The 22,647-nt window shown below is 35.6% G+C and overlaps 1 protein-coding gene across 7 annotated transcripts in view; it reads right to left on the minus strand.

Annotated features, from left to right (window-relative positions):
- Positions 1-22,647, minus strand: part of hdac4 (histone deacetylase 4) — a 532,842-nt gene that overhangs the window by 35,693 nt on the left and 474,502 nt on the right. For all 7 annotated transcript variants that reach the window (XM_039756441.1, XM_039756439.1, XM_039756440.1 and 4 more), the window contains one exon: positions 15,671-15,768. In XM_039756441.1, the coding sequence (XP_039612375.1) occupies positions 15,671-15,768 (98 nt within the window). The remainder of the gene's footprint in view (positions 1-15,670; positions 15,769-22,647) is intronic.

The raw sequence follows: 22,647 nt of genomic DNA on the forward strand, positions 1-22,647 counted from the left end.
TCCTTCACATTGGTGAGCGCTTCTAGCAGGTTCTTCTTTTTTCTGTCACTGAGTACCTCCCTATGCTTACTGCTATGTAATCTGCTGTGATGTTAGAGGTACTCAGTTCTTTTGCTTCAGCAAGACTGAAAAAAATCCCTTCAGCTACAAAGGTTTTTGTTACACTTTAAAGCACCTAATGCTCAATACACATCTTCCTCATTTTATTACACTACTTAATTAAGACTAGTTATTTCCTAAAGCAGTAAAATGACTTTCTTCTTTTTATTTTACAAAGAAAGGGGGTTGAATTGTGATTTGTTAAGTTTGACATGATTAAATATAATGTTGTATTCTTCGAATACTATCAATAAAACAAAATAAAAAAAAAAATTACAAAGAGTATACTGCTTGTAAAGAATTTGCTTGGCATCACATGGGCAGATACATGGTGGCAGCTGCAGTCTACTCAACATTGCAACATGATCATTACAAATGAAAAGTCCTGCCAAGCTGCATAATAAAAAATTATATTGCTACAGTACCCAGTCCACAGCTGAAGAGAAACAGCAACAAATTTTTTTAGAACAAAATCAGATGATGTCTACTGGTTTTAGAGTGCCACAGTGTTTGCAGATTTAATTTCTAAACAATGTGCATTTCCTTCCCTAAGAGAAACTGTTTTTAGACCAGGGTGGGGAAAAATCATCTCCATTCTTCCATGTTGTTTCTCTTAATTTTTTTCTACATGCTATATTATAATATTGCTATAATGCTAAATACTCTCAAATGCAAATGTTATTTTTTAGCTGATGATTACTTTATTTTTTAACATAATCAACTATCCATCCATTATCCAACCATCCTAACTACAGGGTCATAGGGGTCTGCTGGAGCCAATCCCAGACAACACAGGGCACACGGCAGGAAACAAACACTGGGCAGGGCACCAGCCCATTGCTGGGCGCTCACAAACACACCAAGCACACACCAAGGACAATTTAGAATCGCCAATGCACCTAACCTGCATGTCTTTGGACTGTGGAAGGGAACTGGAACACCTGGAGGAAACCCACGCAGGGAGGACCCAGGAAGCGAACCCGGGTCTCCTAACTGCGAGGCAGCAGCGCTACCCACTGCACCACCGTACCGCCCCCATAATCAACTAGCTGATAGTTAAAACAAAACAACTAAGGATGAGGAATAATGCTTAAAGAAAACAAAGGTGTGCAAAAAACAAAAATCATTCTGAATTTAAAGAAAAGTAGAATAAACTATTAGTCATCTCTGAGAATGCAAACTGAAAACTAGGACACATATGTTTAATAAATTTAGGAATTTAATGAATATCAAGGTAATGGAAAAAAAACAGAAAAAAAAAGGGAAAATCTGGTTACAAAACCTGGATTTATCTGGGAACACTATTTCTAAATCCTGCTCTAATCTAAACACAGAGAGTATTTAAAAGGTGAACACAGTAACGGTCACAGCCTGTCATTTGTTGCATCAAATTACCTGTTTTACTTTTTCTGTATTTTAGCTTGCAATGCTATGAGTGACTTCTAAGGGGTCATTCAGAGATCTTGTTTAATATACTGAACCACATCAAGTCCAAACCCAAAGTTCACATGTATGGTAGTACTTTGTAATGATTATTTTTTTAGCTTTCCTAGAGCAAAAGACAATGTCCATATTCCTACTGACAGGCAACCATACTAATTTTGATGTAGCTGGATAAACTGAACTGAATAATTTCATAAACACAATTACAGCTTGTCCAGAATGTTTGTGACATCACTGGAAGCAAATACAGGAACCTTGGTAACTAGCAAGCTTTAATTTTAATCATGTACCACTCACTACTTTTACAGACTGAATAATAAATCTGAGGCTGATAAAAAGTTAATCACACTGAATAGACTCACATCATGTGTGGTATAATTTGGCTCATGTAGCCCGCTAATAATAAGTATTAAATATATTTACTATATACAGCACATTTTATTCATTGAAAGCAAATCAATGTGCTTCCTAAAAAAATAAAAAGCAATTGTGATTCTACTAAATACATATATTTATTTGAACTAGCCTGTATTTTATCAATATGTGGTTTCTCATTTCAGTACAGTGGTAAGATTACTTCTGGCTCTCTCTTCACTAAATTTATTTTATTTACATACTGTAATTGGTCAGTATTCTGGTTTGATGATTGTTCTAATCATTGATTATGAATTAATCATTTTTACAATTAAACTGACTTTATATTAAAAACTAATTATAAAACTGAAAAAAGTCCTTTCTTTATTTTAAAACTATGATGAAATGATTTCACTTTCACTTCACTAATAAAAAGTAAAAAGAAAAAAATAATCAGTAGGACATGGTCCTCTTACCGCAATGTGGTTCAACTTTATATATTGATTTTATCGGTTTTATACACTGGAACCTACAGCTGAGGTGCAAATCGTTTCTCTTTGTACCTTACAAATCTTTCTTTGTGATCCAGGACAATTTTCTTGGTATGGTTTGACATGGTGCATTAACAGAAAATAAGCAGTTTAATTATAGTTAAACAGAGTTCAGAGAAACAATTTTACATCTGTTTTAAACGCTATTTTTTCCACTGAATGTGTAAATATGACAATATTCAATACAGAAAATACTTAAGTTCAATTTAAAAAGCTACAAGGAAGTGCAAAAAAGTTTGTGGAAGAAGTTCTTTTAAAAGATGCATACATAAAGCAACTTGCTGGTAAAACACTATACTGTGTAAAATTACAATAAACAAAAATAAAACAATGTTGCAATAAAAATAAGTGTGTGTATATATATTATATATATATATATATTTTTTTTTTTTAAAAAGTCAGTATTTTGTGTGTCGACTCGAAGAATGCAAAATTGGACAGATTCACTGTGGTACTGCACACTGCTGTATAATTTTTTCAAGTAGTTTGGTGGTAAATCAAGATTTCTGCAGGATTTGCAATAATGTCTTTTGACTTTGGATGTTTTTTGTTTTGTCTTTTGTTTTCTGGCCAAGTAATCCCACACAGCTTCAATTCTGTTGAGTATGCAGTTCTGTGGCGGGCAATCTAATACTGTTAGTGTGCTGTCTATAGACATTTATTAGTAGGTGTGAATTATGTTTGTTGTGTTATTTGTCATTCTCATTGTCAAAAGTGACATTTTTGGCAATAGAAAAGACACTGCATACTGAATCATCTGTTTAAATTTATCAGCAGTCATCATTTCATTGATTTTGGTCAGATCGTCCACACTCTTAAGATAAAAGAGCTACCAATGTACTGTGCACAGACAGGCACCAGACAGGTGTCAATGCAGTTCTTGCTAATTCTTCTTCTGATGTGTACTACACATTTAATATTCAGTTTCTATAAATTAGACAGTCTGACACTGGATGTTGCTCCAAATTTTATTGTCTATGGCCTACTGTAATCTTTTATGCTTGTTGACTTTCACCAAGATTAGTTTATTATCTGTAAAATGCTTTGCAATACTAACTATTAAGACTTCACATGGTCAAAGTGTGAACTGTGGTTCCAGATGCTGAGCAAACACTTTACATGATTTCCTATATTCATTAAGAAAATTACTTCTAGGTAATGTTCATCAGATGCAGACATCTTTTAGGGTTATCAAATATGTTTTCTGTCTTCAGCTTGCCCAGTTTATTTATATTTACTTATGAAATTCTGAAAATCAGTTCTTAATTTATTGTGATGTTGCTCACGGACTATTAACTTGAATATATAAAACTATGATTTTATGTCTGTCAAAAGTGTGTTAGTGCAGTCATGGCCAAACCTTTGCTTAAGGCACCCCAGTATTTGTTGGTATCATGCACTATACCCATTTGTTCCTTACATTCCACCGCACTTGACTTGGCTAATCACTACCTCATTAATCTGAATCAGATGTGCTACGTGTTTAACAAATATGTGAAATGACTGAGACATCTTCAGGGGAGGTTTGGGAGCCAAACCTGTGTTTATCAATATGTTTTTGGAAATCCCAAGACATTCTAGTTACCTTTTATTGCATCTGCGTTCATTTGAATTAATTTTTAAGTGTGAAGACATTTGTGAAATGTGTTTTTATAGCTGGCGAAGGCTTTTTGCAGCTTACTCAATACTTTGTTGAAATGGCTGCAAAATATAGTTCATTTAATATCTGTGTATGAATAATGCTTCCAAATCCAATGCACACCAAAGCATAACCAGGCACATTTTGTTTTTACTCATTTAATTTCCAGCAGCTTTGAAATGCAGATGCTATCATAAAAAGGACACTGTCATATGCCTTTCATGTATGTGCAATTATAATGAACATAGACTTACTGTATGGGATATAGTTTTCATAGCAACCCTAAATGAACAAATGTAGCGTCAGAAGCCAAATGAGCACTTTCAGTAAATGAAAAAGCCACACTCACTTACACAAGGGCTGTCACTTATAGCAATGTGGCAGAAATATTTACCACTTTACCCCTAGGCTGCCCATGAGCTACAAGTTTTGCTTTAAAATGTTCTCATTAGGCAGAAGAAAGAAGAAATCAAGATTGAATTTCTATACAAAAATAAATCATTGCTATATGAAATTGTTTCCACATAGCAGCAGGGGACTTCTCACAGATAGGTGCATTTTAAATAAAGAACTGTGGACAAACCTCTGAAAGACATGCCAGAACTCTACACTTTGTGGGATATGAAGTGCAGTGAATAAATTGTTTTGATGTTATCTGTAGCTTCTGTAGCTTGTAATTTCACTATGGATTTTAGGCCTGTGATGGAGACTGAAATCATTTAAAGCTGGTACACACATGAAAAACTTTTTTTTTCTGTCAGTAGCAGACAATTATCATAAATTCTTTCTTATACTTTATTTTTTTATATAATTTCTGCAGCACTTTCCTACTGGCCCACATGGGTAGGACAAAAAAAAAGATCCATCCATCCATTGATCCTCTTATCCGAGTTCGGGTCGCGGGGGCAGCAGCCTGAGCAGAGATGTCCAGACCTCCCTCTCCCCGGCCACTTCTTCTAGCTCTTCCGGGGGAATCCTGAGGCGTTCCCAGGCCAGCCGGGAGACATAGTCCCTCCAACGTATCCTGGGTCTTCCCCGGGCTTCCCCCTGGTTAGACGTGCCCGGAACACCTCAACAGGGAGGCGTCCAAGAAACATTCTGATCAAATGCCCCGAAAAAAAAGATGCTTGAGCTTATACCACATGATTCTGTACTGGGGACATATAGTATATGGCTGATGGACTTAAAATAAAATAGACTGAAAAGAATTAACGTGGGAAAAGTTAGGTATAGAATCCTGGTTTTGAAGTAGGGCTCATAAGTTTACTTCCAGTGTGTTCACAGTTTAACTTGTTTTCTCTACCCTGTGATTGTTTTGCATGCTAGATTATAAATTGTTTTCTAAATTTCTAAGATATTAACAGAACCAGTATGTTATATTTAGTTTCAGCCAACCAACTGTTTTTTTCTGTGATCTGTGCTGTTTTACATATTCACCTCTTCTCTGCAGAAACCAAGCAAATGGCTAGTGCTGCATCTTTGTAAACTTCAGAGATGGTTGCATATTTGTATCATTGCTTATGTTTGACATATATATATATATATATATATATATATATATATATATATATATATATATAAAATTGTCATTCTAAGCTTGAAACTGTGTACAGTGCGCTGAGCTATGAAAAATATTATACAAACAACTGCTTATACTATATTTAATATCATCAAAATAACATGTTGTTTGAAATGCAATGGATGCATAGTGGACATTAAGCCTGCAACAGATGCCACACTATTAATAAACATTAATAAACTTTTAACAAACAAGCTACACAAACACACACACTCAAGTCTACTTGAAAATCAAGGTCTTTTACACTAAATATTAGACACCTGAGCAAAGACTCAAACAGGAGCATGACAGATGTGAGGTAGTAACGTTACACACTATGCTACTGTGCTAACTGAATTCTTTCACAAAGAAAAGAAATTCAAGCAAAAAGTTAAGAGAACTTAGTGCTATTTACCCTAGAATAGATTAAGAATAAGCATATGTTACCTTAAGGGTTAAGGCAATATGGCTATCTACTTTGTAGCTCAAAAGGGTTTAACACTAGCTGCCTGCACAAAACATCAAAGCTTTGTCATCTGGCAAAGCAAAGAGCTGGTTTGAATTAAGTTCAATTCTCCACTCTGTTTCCAAGTTCATGGTGAAAGTGCCTCAGCTTCTGGATTTCATTAGAACCAATTTTCTTATCTTTTTTTTCTTCATCTCAAAGCTTAATCCCCATAGATGCAACGTGGCACTAGTGAGCTCTAAATACCAAGGTGCTCCTTTTTTTCAAGGTACTCATTGTCTTGCAAGGCTCGCAAACTGGAAGTATAAAACAAGGGGTGGGGGCTGTGTAATTTCTGGAGTTAGGAAAACCACTAGATATATGACCTGTTGAGATATTCTTAAATGTTCCACATGGAGTAGTAAATTATAAACTTCAAAGCAGCGTGACAATTTGAAATCAATAAGAATGGCATGGTTAAAAAAAGATACTGAAAGAGATTGAAATAGATTTCAAGATGCAGAAACAACAGGCTACCCTACTTAATACACCTTTCATTCACTACACAATTTTCGGATTAATGAGTGGCATCACATAAGATCTCACAGCCAATGCTCCAAGTAACTCATAAAAGGAAAAATAAGAAAAACAAAATAAATAATATAAGAATACAGTCATACATCCACACATTATGTACACTTTAGCTTTGTATTACTGAATAGCAAAACCTAAATTGACTCTTTATTCCTACCTAAACCAATTTAAGTAGTAAAAAAGAAAAACATGAACAAAACTATATTTGTGTATTTTGTTTCTTAAACAAAAGTTTCAGTTTTTTCTAAAAAAGTGAATGTGAAGTATATAACATCACATTCACTGTGTAACTATCAACATTTACTTTAAAGTTTTTATTTTCTCCCAATCTTTTGTGTAAATGGAATGTATCTGGCACACAGGTGGAAATGTCTTAAGTATACATCTAAACCATTTTAGGTTTGTTTGTACTTTGCATTATTATTATTCATTAATGTCCTTTATTAATGAAAAAAAGTTAAAAATAATTTTTTGAAAAGTTGTGTGAGTGACTAAATAAATAACAATGGAGACACTGTCACTGTACGATGGCCTTTTGGTTTGGTTTCTTTTACTTCAGCCCTGTTATCTACTTAAGGTTTTCAGCTATGGACCTCAAGCATTCCAGTTACCCCAAGTCCATGGGTGGATTCTGCATATATCTGTCATTCCCATATACATTAATGGGTTACAGTTCTACTTAAATATATAGTGCGTACGGAAAGTATTCAGACCCCCTTCAATTTTTCACTCTTTGTTATATTGCAGCCATTTGCTAAAATCATTTAAATTAATTTTTTCCTCATTAATGTACATACAGCACCCCGTATTGACAGACAAAAAAATAATTTTTGAAATTGTTGCAGATTTATTAAAAAAGAAAAACTGAAATATCACATGGTCCTAAGTATTCAGACCCTTTGCTCAGTATTTAGTAGAAGCACCCTTTGAGCTAATACAGCTATGAGTCTTCTTGGGAAAGATGCAACAAGTTTTTCACACCTGGATTTGGGGATCCTCTGCCATTCCTCCTTGCAGATCCTCTCCAGTTCTGTCAGGTTGGATGGTAAACGTTGGTGGACAGCCATTTTTAGGTCTCTCCAGAGATGCTCAATTGGGTTTAAGTCAGGGCTCTGGCTGGGCCATTCAAGAACAGTCACAGAGTTGTTGTGAAGCCACTCCTTCATTATTTTAGCTGTGTGCTTAGGGTCATTGTCTTGTTGGAGAGTAAACCTTCGGCCCAGTCTGAGGTCCTTAGCACTCTGGAGAAGGTTTTTGTCCAGGATATCCCCGTACTTGGCCGCATTCATCTTTCCCTCGATTGCAACCTGTCGTCCTGTCCCTGCAGCTGAAAAACACCCCCACAGCATGATGCTGCCACCGCCATGCTTCACTGTGGGGACTGTATTGGACAAGTGATGAGCAGTGCCTGGTTGTCTCCACACATACTGCTTAGAATTAAGGCCAAAAAGTTCTATCTTGGTCTCATCAGACCAGAGAATCTTATTTCTCACCATCTCAGAGTCCTTCAGGCGTCTTTTAGCAAACTCCATGCGGGCTTTCATGTGTCTTCCCCCTCCTCAGTGTGTGGAGACAACCAGGCACTGCTCATCACTTGCACCCAGGTCAAGATTCAACCTGTGAAAATATTTGTACATTTCTAGGACTGTGTTGGATTTAAAATCACTTCTCTAACACATTAACAGTGATATCTGGAGTAGTACTACAAGAGATAAATGTGTGCAATATCCTATACCATAATACTTGAACAATGACTTATTTTGCTCAGCTGAAAGAATCCCAACGCGCCCTCTCTAATTCTATGAAAAATAGATGTTCTATACTATCTCAAACTAAGGAAAAAATCTAATTCTTTTTACAAGACCTTTCAGATATTTTTTCAGAAATTGGTGTCAACTCATTAATGTAATTCTAAAGAAACATCTCAGGCCAGTACTGAACCTTTTAATTTTATTTGTGGCTTTATCCTATATATGGATATGGAAATCATGCATTGTCTTCATATGAAACCTTTATACATGCAATTTCAGTTTACCAAATGAAAGGATAAAAATGTTTTAACTGATGGAGAATTCTTTAAATCATTTTAACTTTCAGTTACAATTTATTGGGAAATTGGTTATTTGCTGATTTATTAGTTTATATGTGTTGATTTGTGTTAAGCAATATATGGCAAAGAATACTAGGTTTCTGCTTATTAAAATGTTAATAAGAAGAAAGTAAAGGGAAGTCACTTTGTGAGTCAAAGACCTCTGCTACACGCAATTCTGACCATCTTCCATTCATTCTTATTTTGTTATTTACATGCACAAGCATCAATAATTAATATTCCAATTATACTGAAAAAAGTATATAAAGCTAACCAGGGGAACTAAGAAACCAAATGTACAGGACTTAGAGACCTGGTACCAAAAACTGGCTTTACTTATGTAACCTTCTAATAGCTCAAACAGTGGGAGTCAGTAATTCCCTCATTCTCACGTGATGGGTTCTTCAACAGTCTTCTAAAACAATTAAATCCATATTCAGTTTTCTGTGTCTGCAAGACTGTACACATGGAAATATTACAGGATATCTTATAAATAACAGTGATATAAAGACTTATAAGGTAAAATTTGATAATTACCAAATATTATTGGCTCAGAAGTGAACGTTTTAATCTTGATAAATACTGATATAAGAATATTCATTTGGGTATTCTCTTCAACTGAAAAAGATATTGGTATTTATATCTTAGTAACCCCACTTTTTTAGCTTCTTAGGGAACACTTTAAGGACAATTATTATTGAAAACACCTAATAATGTAAAGTGTATTGAACTTGTGAGATTATTCTTCCTTGCACTTCGAAATTCTAAGTGTATTAAAGAAATTAATGTAAATACATCTGACTTAAAAGAAATGAACTGGAAAAAATATTTTTTCCCCCATTGCCAATTTTAAGCAGATTGTATGTGCAAAAAAATATTGTGTACTTGCTTGTCTGCCAAACTCACATGCCGTTTATGTTTGTTCTAGACCAATTTGTCATCTACAGAGCAACATTAAAGCATCATCAGATGTTACTGAGCGTGTAATGTTTTATGTTTTGGTTGTACATAGGTAAATGGAGATGACACGGAACTGCCATTTAACAAAGAACCACTGTCAGACCAGCATGGCCTAGAAGAAGCTACTTTACACTGATTAAAGATACTTAATTTTGTATAGTCATATAAATCTTATTGAAAATTTAGTTTCAATTTATGTTTCAAATTAGTTCTGTTATTTTGTGTAAACATGAATATATTATTAATAGGAGATGTGTGTGTGTACAATCCGCCACATTCTCTCAGTTGCGAGAAACAGCTCATAGATATGTGATACAGTATCTGCCAAATAATACACAAAATGTGTTTCACTCTTATTGGGGCTCGTCAGGTATACGCACTTTTGCATCCCTTTACATGGATTGAACCTTGGACGTTAGACCCTGAAGCAAAGTCTCTGATGTTGCGCCACAGCAGCTGGTTCGCTTACTTGGCAGTGTGAGATCGGAGTATGTGGTGGATGTGTGCCAACTGGCTGACCAACCACAAGTGTTACCTGATAGGTATCTGCCTAATAATCAGATTGCAATGCAGACTTAAAAAAGAATGTAATACTCTGATCTTCACCCTGCCAAATATGTGCATTTATAACTGGAATAATTTTTCTATCTAAACGCTTACCAAAGGGACAGAACCCTCCATATAATATGACCCCTCCATCATACTAAAAAGGGCATAACTGTATTTTTACCACCTGGAGTGGCATATGCATTATTAGCAGCTGATGAGCTGTACTCTTTTGATTTTATATTTTTTTTAATAACAAGAATAAACACTGTAAGACTTCTTGCCTGGTTATATATGAAACTAACTCAAGGAAATTATTAATTAATTTAATATCTATTCTCCTGGGTTACTTTAACAAACTATGAATGGTTTTAATTCAGAATGTTTTTCTTACATGCTCAACACTGTACGGTTAATTGGTGTCTGTCAGATTGGGATATTATTGCTAACACCTGCTAATATGCAACTTTTGGGTGGTGACCGATGACCAGGTATTCTTCACTGACTATACTGCAATGGTCTATTGGTCTTATAGATTCACACTCTTTACTGCAAATCTCTGCTGGCCATTGCAGATAACTCAAAATGCAGCTGCACATCAGGTGTTCAATCAATTAAGACAGGCACTTGTCATTACTCTTTTCATATTACTGCTCCCTGCAGCACACATTAAATTCAACTCCTTGATGCTAGTCTACAGATTAGTGAATGGATTAGCATCTATATATATATATATATATATATATATATATAGAGAGATATAGAGAGAGAGAGAGAGAGACATTTGTGAGGCACTGTTCTCTCTCCCATTAACTTGGGTCTACAGATGAACGGCATCTAGTGACACCGCTTCTGCACGTAATCATAACTCAATCCAGACTCTTTTCATGCGTAGCTCCTAGTCGGTGGAATAACCTGCCCAAATCAATCTTTCTGACTCCCTTAAAGTGATTGAGGATTGTTTGAAGACTCTCTTCTTCAATGTTTTTCCGGCTAATTGATAATGGCTTTGGTAGGTTCTTGTAACTAAGGAAATGTAACCATCTGGAGTTTTAGAGCTCTTCATTTATGATCATCAATTCTGTAATATTGTCCTGTAGCACTTGTTCCAAAACACTCCTCAAGATTTATGTTTACTTGATTATAATGACCTATTTTGTAAGTGGCTTTGGATTAAAGGATCTGTTTATCATAAATGAAAAAACAATGTAAATATCACTAGTTCTACTGGTGGTGAAATGAAACCCATGCATCCCATCGTCATCTCATGTATTAGACCATATGCATTTAAAAGTGCTCCGACTCTAGTTGGACATATTGAAATGGAGTACCACTCCAGGTGGAAACAGCCCTAGGATAAGATTGGAGAACTATGAGCACATTGATTTAGTTTTTCTTCACTTGAAAAATAATTCCATCTGGTGAAAATGCTTTAGACTAGCAAACAGTACTGGCTTAAGAAAAAAGGCACTAATGTAAAGAGCCAGACTAATTCATGCACTTTAGTCAAGACTAATCAGAAACATGACTTTCTCTGATGGAGCAAGCCTATATTATGCTTAGATTATTTTAACCAAAATAGCTCTTATTAGAAATCCCAGAGCTTTAAAGAATGAACATTAAACTGATGCCATGTTGCAAATATTTCATTTATGTTATGCTGTTTGTCAACTATCCCTTAGTCATTTTTTCTTCTGAAAGGAGAACTATAAGCATGAAAACAAAAGCACCTTTGAATACCACTGTTATGGGAATTAATTTTTGCACAGGATATATATGCAACTTTTGGTGAGACTCACAGTATTAGGTGCCTGTTATGAAAACACACTTTGTAGCCTACAATGTTACAAGTTACAAACTAACGTTGGATGCAGAATAATACAAATAAAAAAACAACATATAAGAAAAATTATGAAAGGTCAAATAAACAATTAGTCTTTTCACCATTTCTCAAAAACATGCTTTAATATCACTGGTTAACACTGCTGCCTCACACCTCCACTATTTGAGTGGGGTTGCAGTTTCCCAGTATCTAAATGTATCCTTCTGTGGCAACTTTGGTACTCTGCAAAAAGACCTGCCGGTGGTTACAAATTGGCTCACAGGATTTAAGTGTGTGTTTCTTGTGATGATAACAACTCATTCAGGTTTAGTTTCTGCCTTGTGTCCTGTGCTGCCATTTGAAACTCAATAATTGAATTACATGAGAATTAAAAGAGATTTATAGATATTTAAAAATTTTGTTTTCACTATATTATGCATACAATTGAGGATAGCGGGTGGACTTAGGAATATACATTGAATAATAAAAATAATAATACAATTTAGCTATTAAAAACCAGGCACATCTAAACAGCACAATATGCATTTAACATAACCATAAACATTATTTTTGTAATGTTAAATGTATAAATGTAAATTAAATCCACCCCAATTTTAATTTATCAAACTAATTATTCTAATTAGAAATTTACGCTGATATTGTAAGAAACATTACTCTACTACTTACCTATCTCTGTTATGTTTGTAGTCTAATATAATACTATAATAAAATTCTGATTTTTCTTTACCACTGGGGGTGATGAGGGGATAAACTATAGGATATGCCAAATACCATAGGTGAATTTCACATATGGTACACTGGGTCACTAAAAATTAACTAAGGTTTTACATGCATTCCACTTTTAATGTCTGCCTTTTTAAATAACTAACAGTGTATAAATAGATTCCTTTGCATGAAACAATTTCTGATATGTATTGGTTTAAGATCTATACGTTACTTACATATACAGACACTTATGGAAATAACCCATGGCACTTATGACATATGTGACAGCCTACCAATTGCAAAATGTATTTCTGCCAGTTGATGGAGACAAAAGGCTAACACTGAATTGATTGCATTGTGCTAACAGGTTTTTTGCTTGAAAAAAGTCATTTTGCAATTTACTGTTGACACAAGGTGTGGAAATGTACATATATTTATTTGATTACTGAACAAGCTTTATCCATTTCAGATAGTCATCCTTGGAGAATTTGGTACTATTTAAAATTTAGTCCATCACATGCACACACTTATGCTGCAGATGCCATTTAAATAACTCTTACATGAGTGATGGAAATGTTCTGTACAATTTGTTCACAATAGTGTTTTGGAATTGTGGATGAAAAAATCAACAAAGAAATATTTTCTTTACTCAAACTGAACATCATTAAAAAGATCAGACTTAGAACTCCTACATACTGCAGTTGACACAATGTACCTACAGTTAGTTATAACTTCAAAGTCAACAGTTGTCTTTTCTTGTTACCTAGTTTCCAAATTCACTTTTCTGATCTTAGATTATGGATGTGCATAGCACAAGCATAAGTTAGGAATGTGCTTAGCACTTTAAGGTGAAGGAACAATGAATAACTAATATTCACACCGACACCACTTATCTGGCCCATCTTCATGAGCCACTTACAATACTTCTTGTCTGACTTGGCTGCTTACAATAAACAGAATTATGCTGGGCACTCAGTTCTTGTTTTTGTTTGCTTTCTGGTTTTAACCATCACTTTTCTTGAGTTTATTTTGGTTTTAACCATGGTCCATTTCTGACTTTGATTTCTTGGCTCCATTGCTGGCCAACTCTAGGCATTTTTCTTCAGTGGTCACGAGAAAGAGGAGAGGTTAGGAGCACGCACTGATAAAGTGCATTGCCGCACCCACCACATAACAAACAAACTCAGAATCCCAGATTAGGACCTGAGTGTAGGCATGCAACGGGTGACACCTCAGCACCACACTAGTTCAAATGGCATAGAACCAATAAGAGTTTTTTTTAAGGTGTCAATTCAGCCACCAACCCCAATGTTTTCCCGGCAGGTTGGAAGGCCTACATGCAGGGCTGGATGCAGATTAACGTCATACACTGGACGAAGCAATTGCAGGCTAAAGGCCTTGCCCAAGGGCCCAACTAAGTACAGTCACTTTGGCCAGTGCAAATCCCTAGCCTCAGAGCCACCACTCCGCCCGTCACAAGATCTGAGTATAAATGGAGAAACATCATTACTATAGACTATAAAATCATTAAAACTCATAAAGCTGAATGTAACACTGCAATCTGAGACAAAAGACAGTCATATATCTCCATAATTATATTATGATGCAAGAATTACAAAAATAACCAACCTCTGATCGTTTAATAAATCCTGATGGTAGCCAAGGAGCCAAGGTGTCAAGGTTTGTACTGATTTTAGGAGTGTTATATAAGAGAACTAGCAAAAAGAATATTATTAAGAAATTGAGCACAAAGCAAGGTCAAAAAAAAAAAAAAAGGTCAAAACGGAAAAACCACCAGGCTAAGCACCATAGCCAACATATGATACAAATATCATTGGTCAAAAATCAAGCAAGAGTCAAAAAACATGAAGTATTTAGGAAAAGGAGGTTCTGAATCTGTCAACTCAGCTACAGAAGTGATTCCCCAAGGCACTCTTTTAACCCATTGCGTCATAAACCACAGGTCACTAACTCTGAGAACATGCCTCTAACAACACGAGAGTTGTTCTGACGATGGAAAGATATAATGGTGGCAGTTGTAAGTAAATGCATAAGACTGGAGTGACGATAGCATAAAACATTTAATAAAAACAAAAGCACGTTTAGAAACAAAAAACTTGTGTTAAATAGTTATTTGAATTAAATTTAGTTGTAGAAAATACCAGCCAGGTTCTAGATCTAATCATAGCACTGAAACAAGTTTACATAACAGTGGTAAACCACTTAAGACTTACAGAATGTCCCATACAAATTTGGTGCCTACAATTACTCTTCTAGCTGTTATGTCTACTTTTCTGACCACATTTACAACACTGACGACCAATACTGTTGGCTTTTCTGCTGCTGCCTTAAGCTAGCTTCAGGCTTATGTAACTGGGAGAAAATTCTTCAATATTTTAGATGACTTCCCCTTAGAAATATATGACGTAATGTATGGTGTGTTACAAGGATCATTTGGCTACAGATTGTAGGATTGTGTACATTTTTTTGGTTTTGAGGCAAACAGCGCTTCCTTGAAGTCCTCATGTATAGCATCTGCTTTTCCACAAACTCATTATTAAGTCTAATGTATTGTCAAATTCAAACATCATGACCAAAACATAACTATGAACAAGAATCTGAGGTACTGTACTGTACATAACTGGTCTCAACTCAAGCCCTATACATATACTCCATATATATATACAGTATATTGTATTTGGTGGGTATATTATATATCTATATGACTACAATTAATACATATAGAATATTTTAAAATATTTTATTGAGGTAAAGGTAAGGAGATATAGAGTTCACTAAGACAAAAAGAAAACGCAGCATCTGACATTCATATTGCTACCTCACCTGAATGCTGCCAAGTATTCAGCATCACTCATTGGAGGGTTAAGACCGCCTGTGAAAGCCATATTCACATTAAATCCAACACCTGGGCCACTCCCAACCTGAAAAATGTAAGAGAAGTTGATAAAAATCACACAAGAATAATTAATAAAACAAATAATAACACCTAATAATATACATTTTCCATACTTTATTATTCAAGCTAATGACTTTACTCTATAGGAAAACATTGTAAAACATGAATAAAATCAAAATCACTCTCAATCCTCTGTTAGCACCTAAACTTATACAAAATGTTAAGGAAATATACAACAAGCATTTTCATTACACACTTTTGTTATTACTCTCTTTACAGAGTAAAAATGCAATATACAATCTCATACATAGACATATGGTACTATCTTTAAATATTAACTAAACAAGTTTGATGGAATGAATGGTCTGCTCTTATTTGTCAAATTTCTTGTGTTCTAATTTAGCAGCATTAATATATGCTATCCTGGGAATATCCACTATTTTCAAGCAAGAATGGATGAGTTGGATTATGTTCTTTCAAATAAATTTTACTCTATAACGAACAACAGAAAAAGTAGAAGTTATGATATAAGGACTAATTTAATTACTATTTAAGGTATTAAATAAAAACGTGAAGAAAGGATGTAAAGGATGAATGTGCATTTTTTTAAATAAAGCAGTGTATTGACTAGACTAGTTCTAGCAAACCAAAGTTATTTGTTTTTTTTCTGTAATATAATGGGTCATGAATAAATATACTTGGTATACTTTCAGTAATATCATGTCATGTCAGTTTCTAACCTGCTTAATCCAGACCACTGGAGCCCATCTCAGCTGGCATGTAGCACAAGGCAGGATATACAGTAACCCTCAACAGGGTGCCTGGCCATGATTGCAGAGTGAATACCTGCACTCACACATCAAATATACACTAGGGCCAATTTAGCATCGCCGCCTGACCTAACTGGACAGTGGGAGAAAAATGGAGCACCTAGATGAGATCCATGCATACACAGGAAGAACATGCAGACTTCACAAGGGATGACCTGGGATGCGGGCCCTGGTCTCCTTGCTACGAAGCAGCAGAGCTATAATTGTACCACTGTACCCACAGCCTTAATGTTAACTAGAGGTATCACAAGAACAGATATGTCGTTACTACTTCGGTACCAAAGTTCTGAAAACATAAGGGTACCAGCTTTTTTACAGTATTTTTTACTTCGTACCTGTACTACCGAGAAAGTTGGTACTGTGCTCATGCATGACTGCAAGTAAGCAAATTATTCCGAAAGGTACAAATAATATATGACAAAAATGTGAGTGAAACTACAATTAATAAAAATTAATTTCTTTTCTTTGCAACCTAGTTAAACTGACAAAGTATATCTGACTTTGAGCTGTACACAGATGTTTATTCAAAATGTGTACACATACAGCAGCACAGATAGATATAAAATACTGCATGTAAATTGGTGGCAGTTATTTCTTCCCTACCTTAAATATGAGCTGGAATGAAAGATATTATTTTACATTTTTCTTCCTTATGCAACCACTAGTGTTCTTTTACAGGCTCCTCTTTCAGAAATCTGGATTTACTGCTTTACGTTCTCTTCATGTGCCTACATCAGTAAATTGTGCACTTCTGGATAGCTCAACTAATGACACGTAACAAGATTTTAAAACGCATGAAATTGTGTAGTTTTTTTAAAATTTACAAATATTTATATTTTGTCTACTATCCTACTATAAAGAAGATACACTGTAAAAAAAAAAGTGCTGTGACAGGAATTTACCTAAAAGAATAATCCTCTTTAATAAAAGCCCTGGGTGCGTCCAGGTGTCCGTGTGTGTGTGCACATCACACCGTGCCACGCCCATGCACACAGCACCTTGGTCACGCACACACTCGAAGCTGGGCACACAGTAAATGGCCTATCCGCGGCAGCGCATAATAAGCAAATAAAGCACACACACTGGAAGCTGGGCAAACAGTGAATGGCCTTGTCGCGGCAGCGCATGATAAGCAAATAAAAGACATCATTGCTGGGGAGATTGCTGATTAGGTAGTCGTGGCCGCGCACATAAAATCCGTTGCTGGGGAGATGCCACACGTACAATAATCAGCTACATGCCAGCACAGATTAAAATACTTGCTGGGGAGATGACACAGTCATGATTATTAACTGCACGCCACACATTACATCAGTTGCTGGGGACACTCTGCGGATTGACCACTGTTGTGACAGAAAATTAAAGTCATATTATGGACATCAAAGCCAGTATTACTGTCAGAGAAAATTACAGGCATTTTACGGAAATACAAACTAGTATTACTGCGAGAGAAATTTAAAGGCACACAATAAACTGGTGGATATTACAGCCACATACAAGCCAGTATTACTGTAAGAGAAAATATTACGGACATATCTACTAACAACATGCCACCCAAAAAGAAAAGGACACGTCAAGTAGACAAAAGACACAGACAATCAAATCCTATATAAGTAACATCTCCTGGAAGAACGGTCAGCTCAACAAGTAAACATCAACAAAAGAAAGGCTGAAAGACAAAAAAAAATAAGAACAAATAGATCGATTGAAGAAAAAGAAAATGACTCAGAAGAGCAAACCTTACAAACAGTTGGCATTTACTTGCCTGAACCAGTATTCAGCCATGGTCAGTTATATGTTGCATTATCAAGAATTAGAAGTTTTCCAGATGTTGTTGGCAAGGTTGTAGATGGTCCTGAACAAGGCAAACTTTTGCCAAACTCAGACAGAATATTTACAAGAAATGTTGTCTATAATGAAATTGTATAGATAAATTTCATGAGGTAAAAAATAGAACATTTTTCCTAAATATCTTCTTCAGATTTTGTGTATTACAGATTGTTACAAAGGTTTACACTAATGCAATATTAATTATACTTACTGTATTGTCATACGTTTCTATTTTATTTTTATTATTATTTTACTTTAGGCTTCTTGCAAAAATATTTTTGACAAAAAAAAAAAATTAAGACAAGAAACAGAATGAGGTCAGGGTCCCTTGCCATTTAATATAGACTGTTCCTACTGATGTTTATGCACTACTGTTCCAGCGCCCGTTATTGTAACGAGCTTAATGTCTAGTAATAAATAAGACTTATCCTAAGGTGCTTAATAGACTGCTACAGATCTAAACTATGTATTGCATGTATGTATTAAATAATATACCCATTTGAGCCTGGTTTTAAAATGAATTAAAATAAGTTTCAAATTATATCAAGATGCAGCAAAGAAATGCATGAAAAACACGTTTTGTGAATCTAGGATAAAGAAATATGCTGAATAAAATGTTAATAATAAATGCTCACATATTATTTTTATCTGAAGATCTGTACCATGAGATTTGTGCTTTGGGTTCATTATCATGAAGTAAAATCATCTCACTGAAGTAGGTATTTTGTTATACAGCTGCTTCCAGAGCTCACTGAAAGATGAGTTTTCCTTTTAGGTAACTTTGATTTTTATTTACTGCCTTATATGTCTACTCCCACAAATAATAGATTCTTCTTTTGAAGCCTCTGGCCTCCTGTATTTTAAGCAAAATAATTAAAAGGCCAGCAACAGGGTTGTATAACTGTCTGCGTTGGCTCCATGTCCTTTGGCAGCTTGAACCCAGAAACATCGATAGTTACAGACCAAGGGTGAGCCATGCAAATGAGGATACACGTAGTCAAGTGGTAGCAAATCAAGTGCAAAGTGGTTTTATTTACAAACCAAACAACTGTGTCCAAAAAGTACAGTGCTCTTTAATAAATAAATAATCTCAATGAAAATAGGTTCCATAAAAACAAGTTTAAAAGTAAGGCAGCAATCTGACCATCCCTTAAAACTATACAGAGCCAGGAGCTTCAGTGATTCTTTCTATAAATTGAAGTCTCCTCTGCTAACCCTGGATGGGACCCTGCAGCCAGTGGAGACATCCTCCTGACAGGCATAGCCAACCTTTAAAATTCAAACTCTGCTGATGTCACAGCAAACGCTCCTCCAAATCCCGCTGCCACTTGGCCTTAAGCATATGACCTATTGAGCAATGGGGTCACCCCAGCTACCTTAAAATGCTCACCCAGAGTGACCCTCTTCAGTGCTTTAAGTGTCTTCCATTTCTTTTTTATTGTTCCCCTGTACATTGGCTTCCTTTTAAACTACTGTGGGATGCAGAAGCAGCAATCATGACTCTGGCGCTAATGAGGTAAAAAGTCAATCCAGCACAAGCGAATACAAGGTTGCCCATTCCCACAATTGCCACTTGAGCCACCCCACCACACTACCTATTCCCCACCTGAAATCATGAGCATGTTGATTATTCAAGTAAAATGCACATGCCACAGACCCTCTATATCACAAGGAACTAACCTGGCCTTATGGGATGTTTACCTATCATTAACCATAACACATACCCAAACTGTGGAGAATACTTCCAAATGACTACGTCAAGTAGAAATACTATGATCAGAGACACAAGGCAGTAAGTAACTCAGATTGAGGCACAGAAAGCCCTGCACTATCTACAGACACTAGGCCTAAATAAGGGGCTGAAAATGATGACCTTGGAGTGCATTTATGGAAGATGGCATTAGTACTTTAATATATGAGTGATTATCTTTAGAGATTTGATATTCTAGCAGAATAACAACCAGATACAGGTGAAATCCCATTATAATGAAACTTATGGGACCATAAAAATATTTTGTTATCATTGAAATTTTGTTATAATGGGAGGCAGCTAAAGGGCTTGAGTAAGGGCAATTCCGAATCATACTGGGATGTGGCAGAGTGCACTGACACTTTTTCTCCCTTTCCTGCAGACCATTCATGGGAGATTCCATCAGGTCCTCTTGATGTCACTTCCGTGTCCTAGCCCATGGAAGAAGACCTTGTCGGCTCTGGGCCCTGTGATGTCACATCCGGCCTCGAACCTATGGCTGAAGACCCTTATGAGCCTGACCCCTTTGACCTCATTTTCTGTCTTCCCCTTTAAAAGCCTCCACCTTTTCCCTATTCCCTCAGTTCTGTTTTGGACTCGGTTTTGTGCACAGCAGTGCTATCATTTACGTCAATTTGCAGCTAGGAAACCAAATATACGGGTAGCTGCCCCAAACCTTGCTATGGCTCTTTGTAGAGTTTGTGACAACGAATAGTATTTTGTGACCGGGGTCACCATCTCTAATGACATCGGCGCAAGGACAGCTCTGTAGCTGCTCTGCTGCATTTGGTAAACAGCAAACCAAGAGCAAAGTAATTGGTTATCCTATGCAGGATCAGACATACCACGTACTATGCTTATTGCACAATTTTTAACATCCAACAGCGGGCTATAAAATTCCATTCCACGTACTGTCCTGATCTGTTTTTTCCAGACTACTGTGGTGATCCCAGCTGCTGGTGTTGTAATCTGACGATGGGAGCTAAAGCAGGATGATCGTCTGTGCTGTGGCTCCTAGTCTTGAGACTTTACCTGCCTACTCTATACAGTAATAAAGCACCTGCATTTTCCTTGAAAACCTGGACTCACCTTCCTGTCTCTTGTGCAACTCTGTCACCCAAGCTTGACAATACCTGCATAAAAAACAGCGCTTCTTAAACTGCAAAAAATATTTTATTTTAGAACGAGATGTTAGGTTTTAACTTTTTTTTATTAGAAATATAGAATGAGATGTTAGGTTTTAAATTTCTTTTTATTAGAAATACAGGTATGAATACAGAATGAAAATGAGACGTTAGATACAATTTTTTTAGTAGAAATGTACGAACACAGAATGAAAACGAGACATTGAATGTAACTTTTTACAATAGGAATGCAGTTATGAACATAGAATGAAAATGAGACGTTACATTTTTTTAAAAATAGAAATACATGTATGAAAATACTGAATGAAAACGAGTCATTGGATGAAGATGAAGGCGCGATTCCAAAATGCTTTCACCATGCAATTTTTCTTCATTCCAGAATCAACTTTTTCCAGAATTGTTAATTTTTCTTTCAGCGTAAACTAATGCAGTTTCTCACTTCATTTGTTCATCTCAAAAAAAACTTTGAGAAGCGCTACGAAACTCGAACAATATGGTGTCTGCACAAAACACAACTACCCTCGCGGATGCTCGGTGGAGCATTGAATCAGAATTCAGCTATGTGTTTGATGTCATACCTACACGCTCACTGAGCCTTCCTGAGACCACAAATTTCTCAATAGAATGTCTCTCTCTTTGAGACAACCTGTTGCAGGGTTCCTGAGAGTGTCACTAAGTATTTTTTGCATTGCATTATTACTTTTGGTGGCCATTTTTGTGAAAAAAAAAATACTGAGATTTACATTTTGTTAAAATGAGATTTTAACCTGATGTTCTACGAACGTTTGTACAGGCCCACAAAAAATATACGTTATTCTGAAAATGTAGTTACTTCGGTATTCATTATAACGGTATTTAACCTGTATCTGTTTAAGAGGCTGAACATTATTTTACTTATGAAGCAAAACAGAAACAAGAACCTTACATTTTAAGTGAAAGGCTATGAAATTCAGAAGATTACAATCAGTGAATATTCCAAAACAAAATGGCTCTAAAACCTGATTTAAATGACTAATCATACTTTGTCTATGGACTATAATGAATACATATTGGTGAAGCTTCAGCACCCATGTTCCTAAAATAAAACTGTAAATAAAAACCATGGTAAAGCCGATGATACTTTTTATGTTTTCTAAACAGGCACTTCTTTCAGTTCCTCTACAAGTGATAATATATTTTATTTATATTTAATTTCTTCCCATTACTCATCTGGAGCAAACAGAACCTTTCTAATTTGGCAAAATGTCTTTATGGTTGGAAGTTTCAAATAATCAACGATTTTCTTGATTGTCACCATGCACTTCTGTCTCTGAGGCATTCTTGCTTTGTGTATCCTGGAATTTGTCATG

Source organism: Polypterus senegalus, chromosome 6, assembly GCF_016835505.1.
Source record: "Polypterus senegalus isolate Bchr_013 chromosome 6, ASM1683550v1, whole genome shotgun sequence".
NCBI classification, from domain to species: domain Eukaryota; kingdom Metazoa; phylum Chordata; class Cladistia; order Polypteriformes; family Polypteridae; genus Polypterus; species Polypterus senegalus.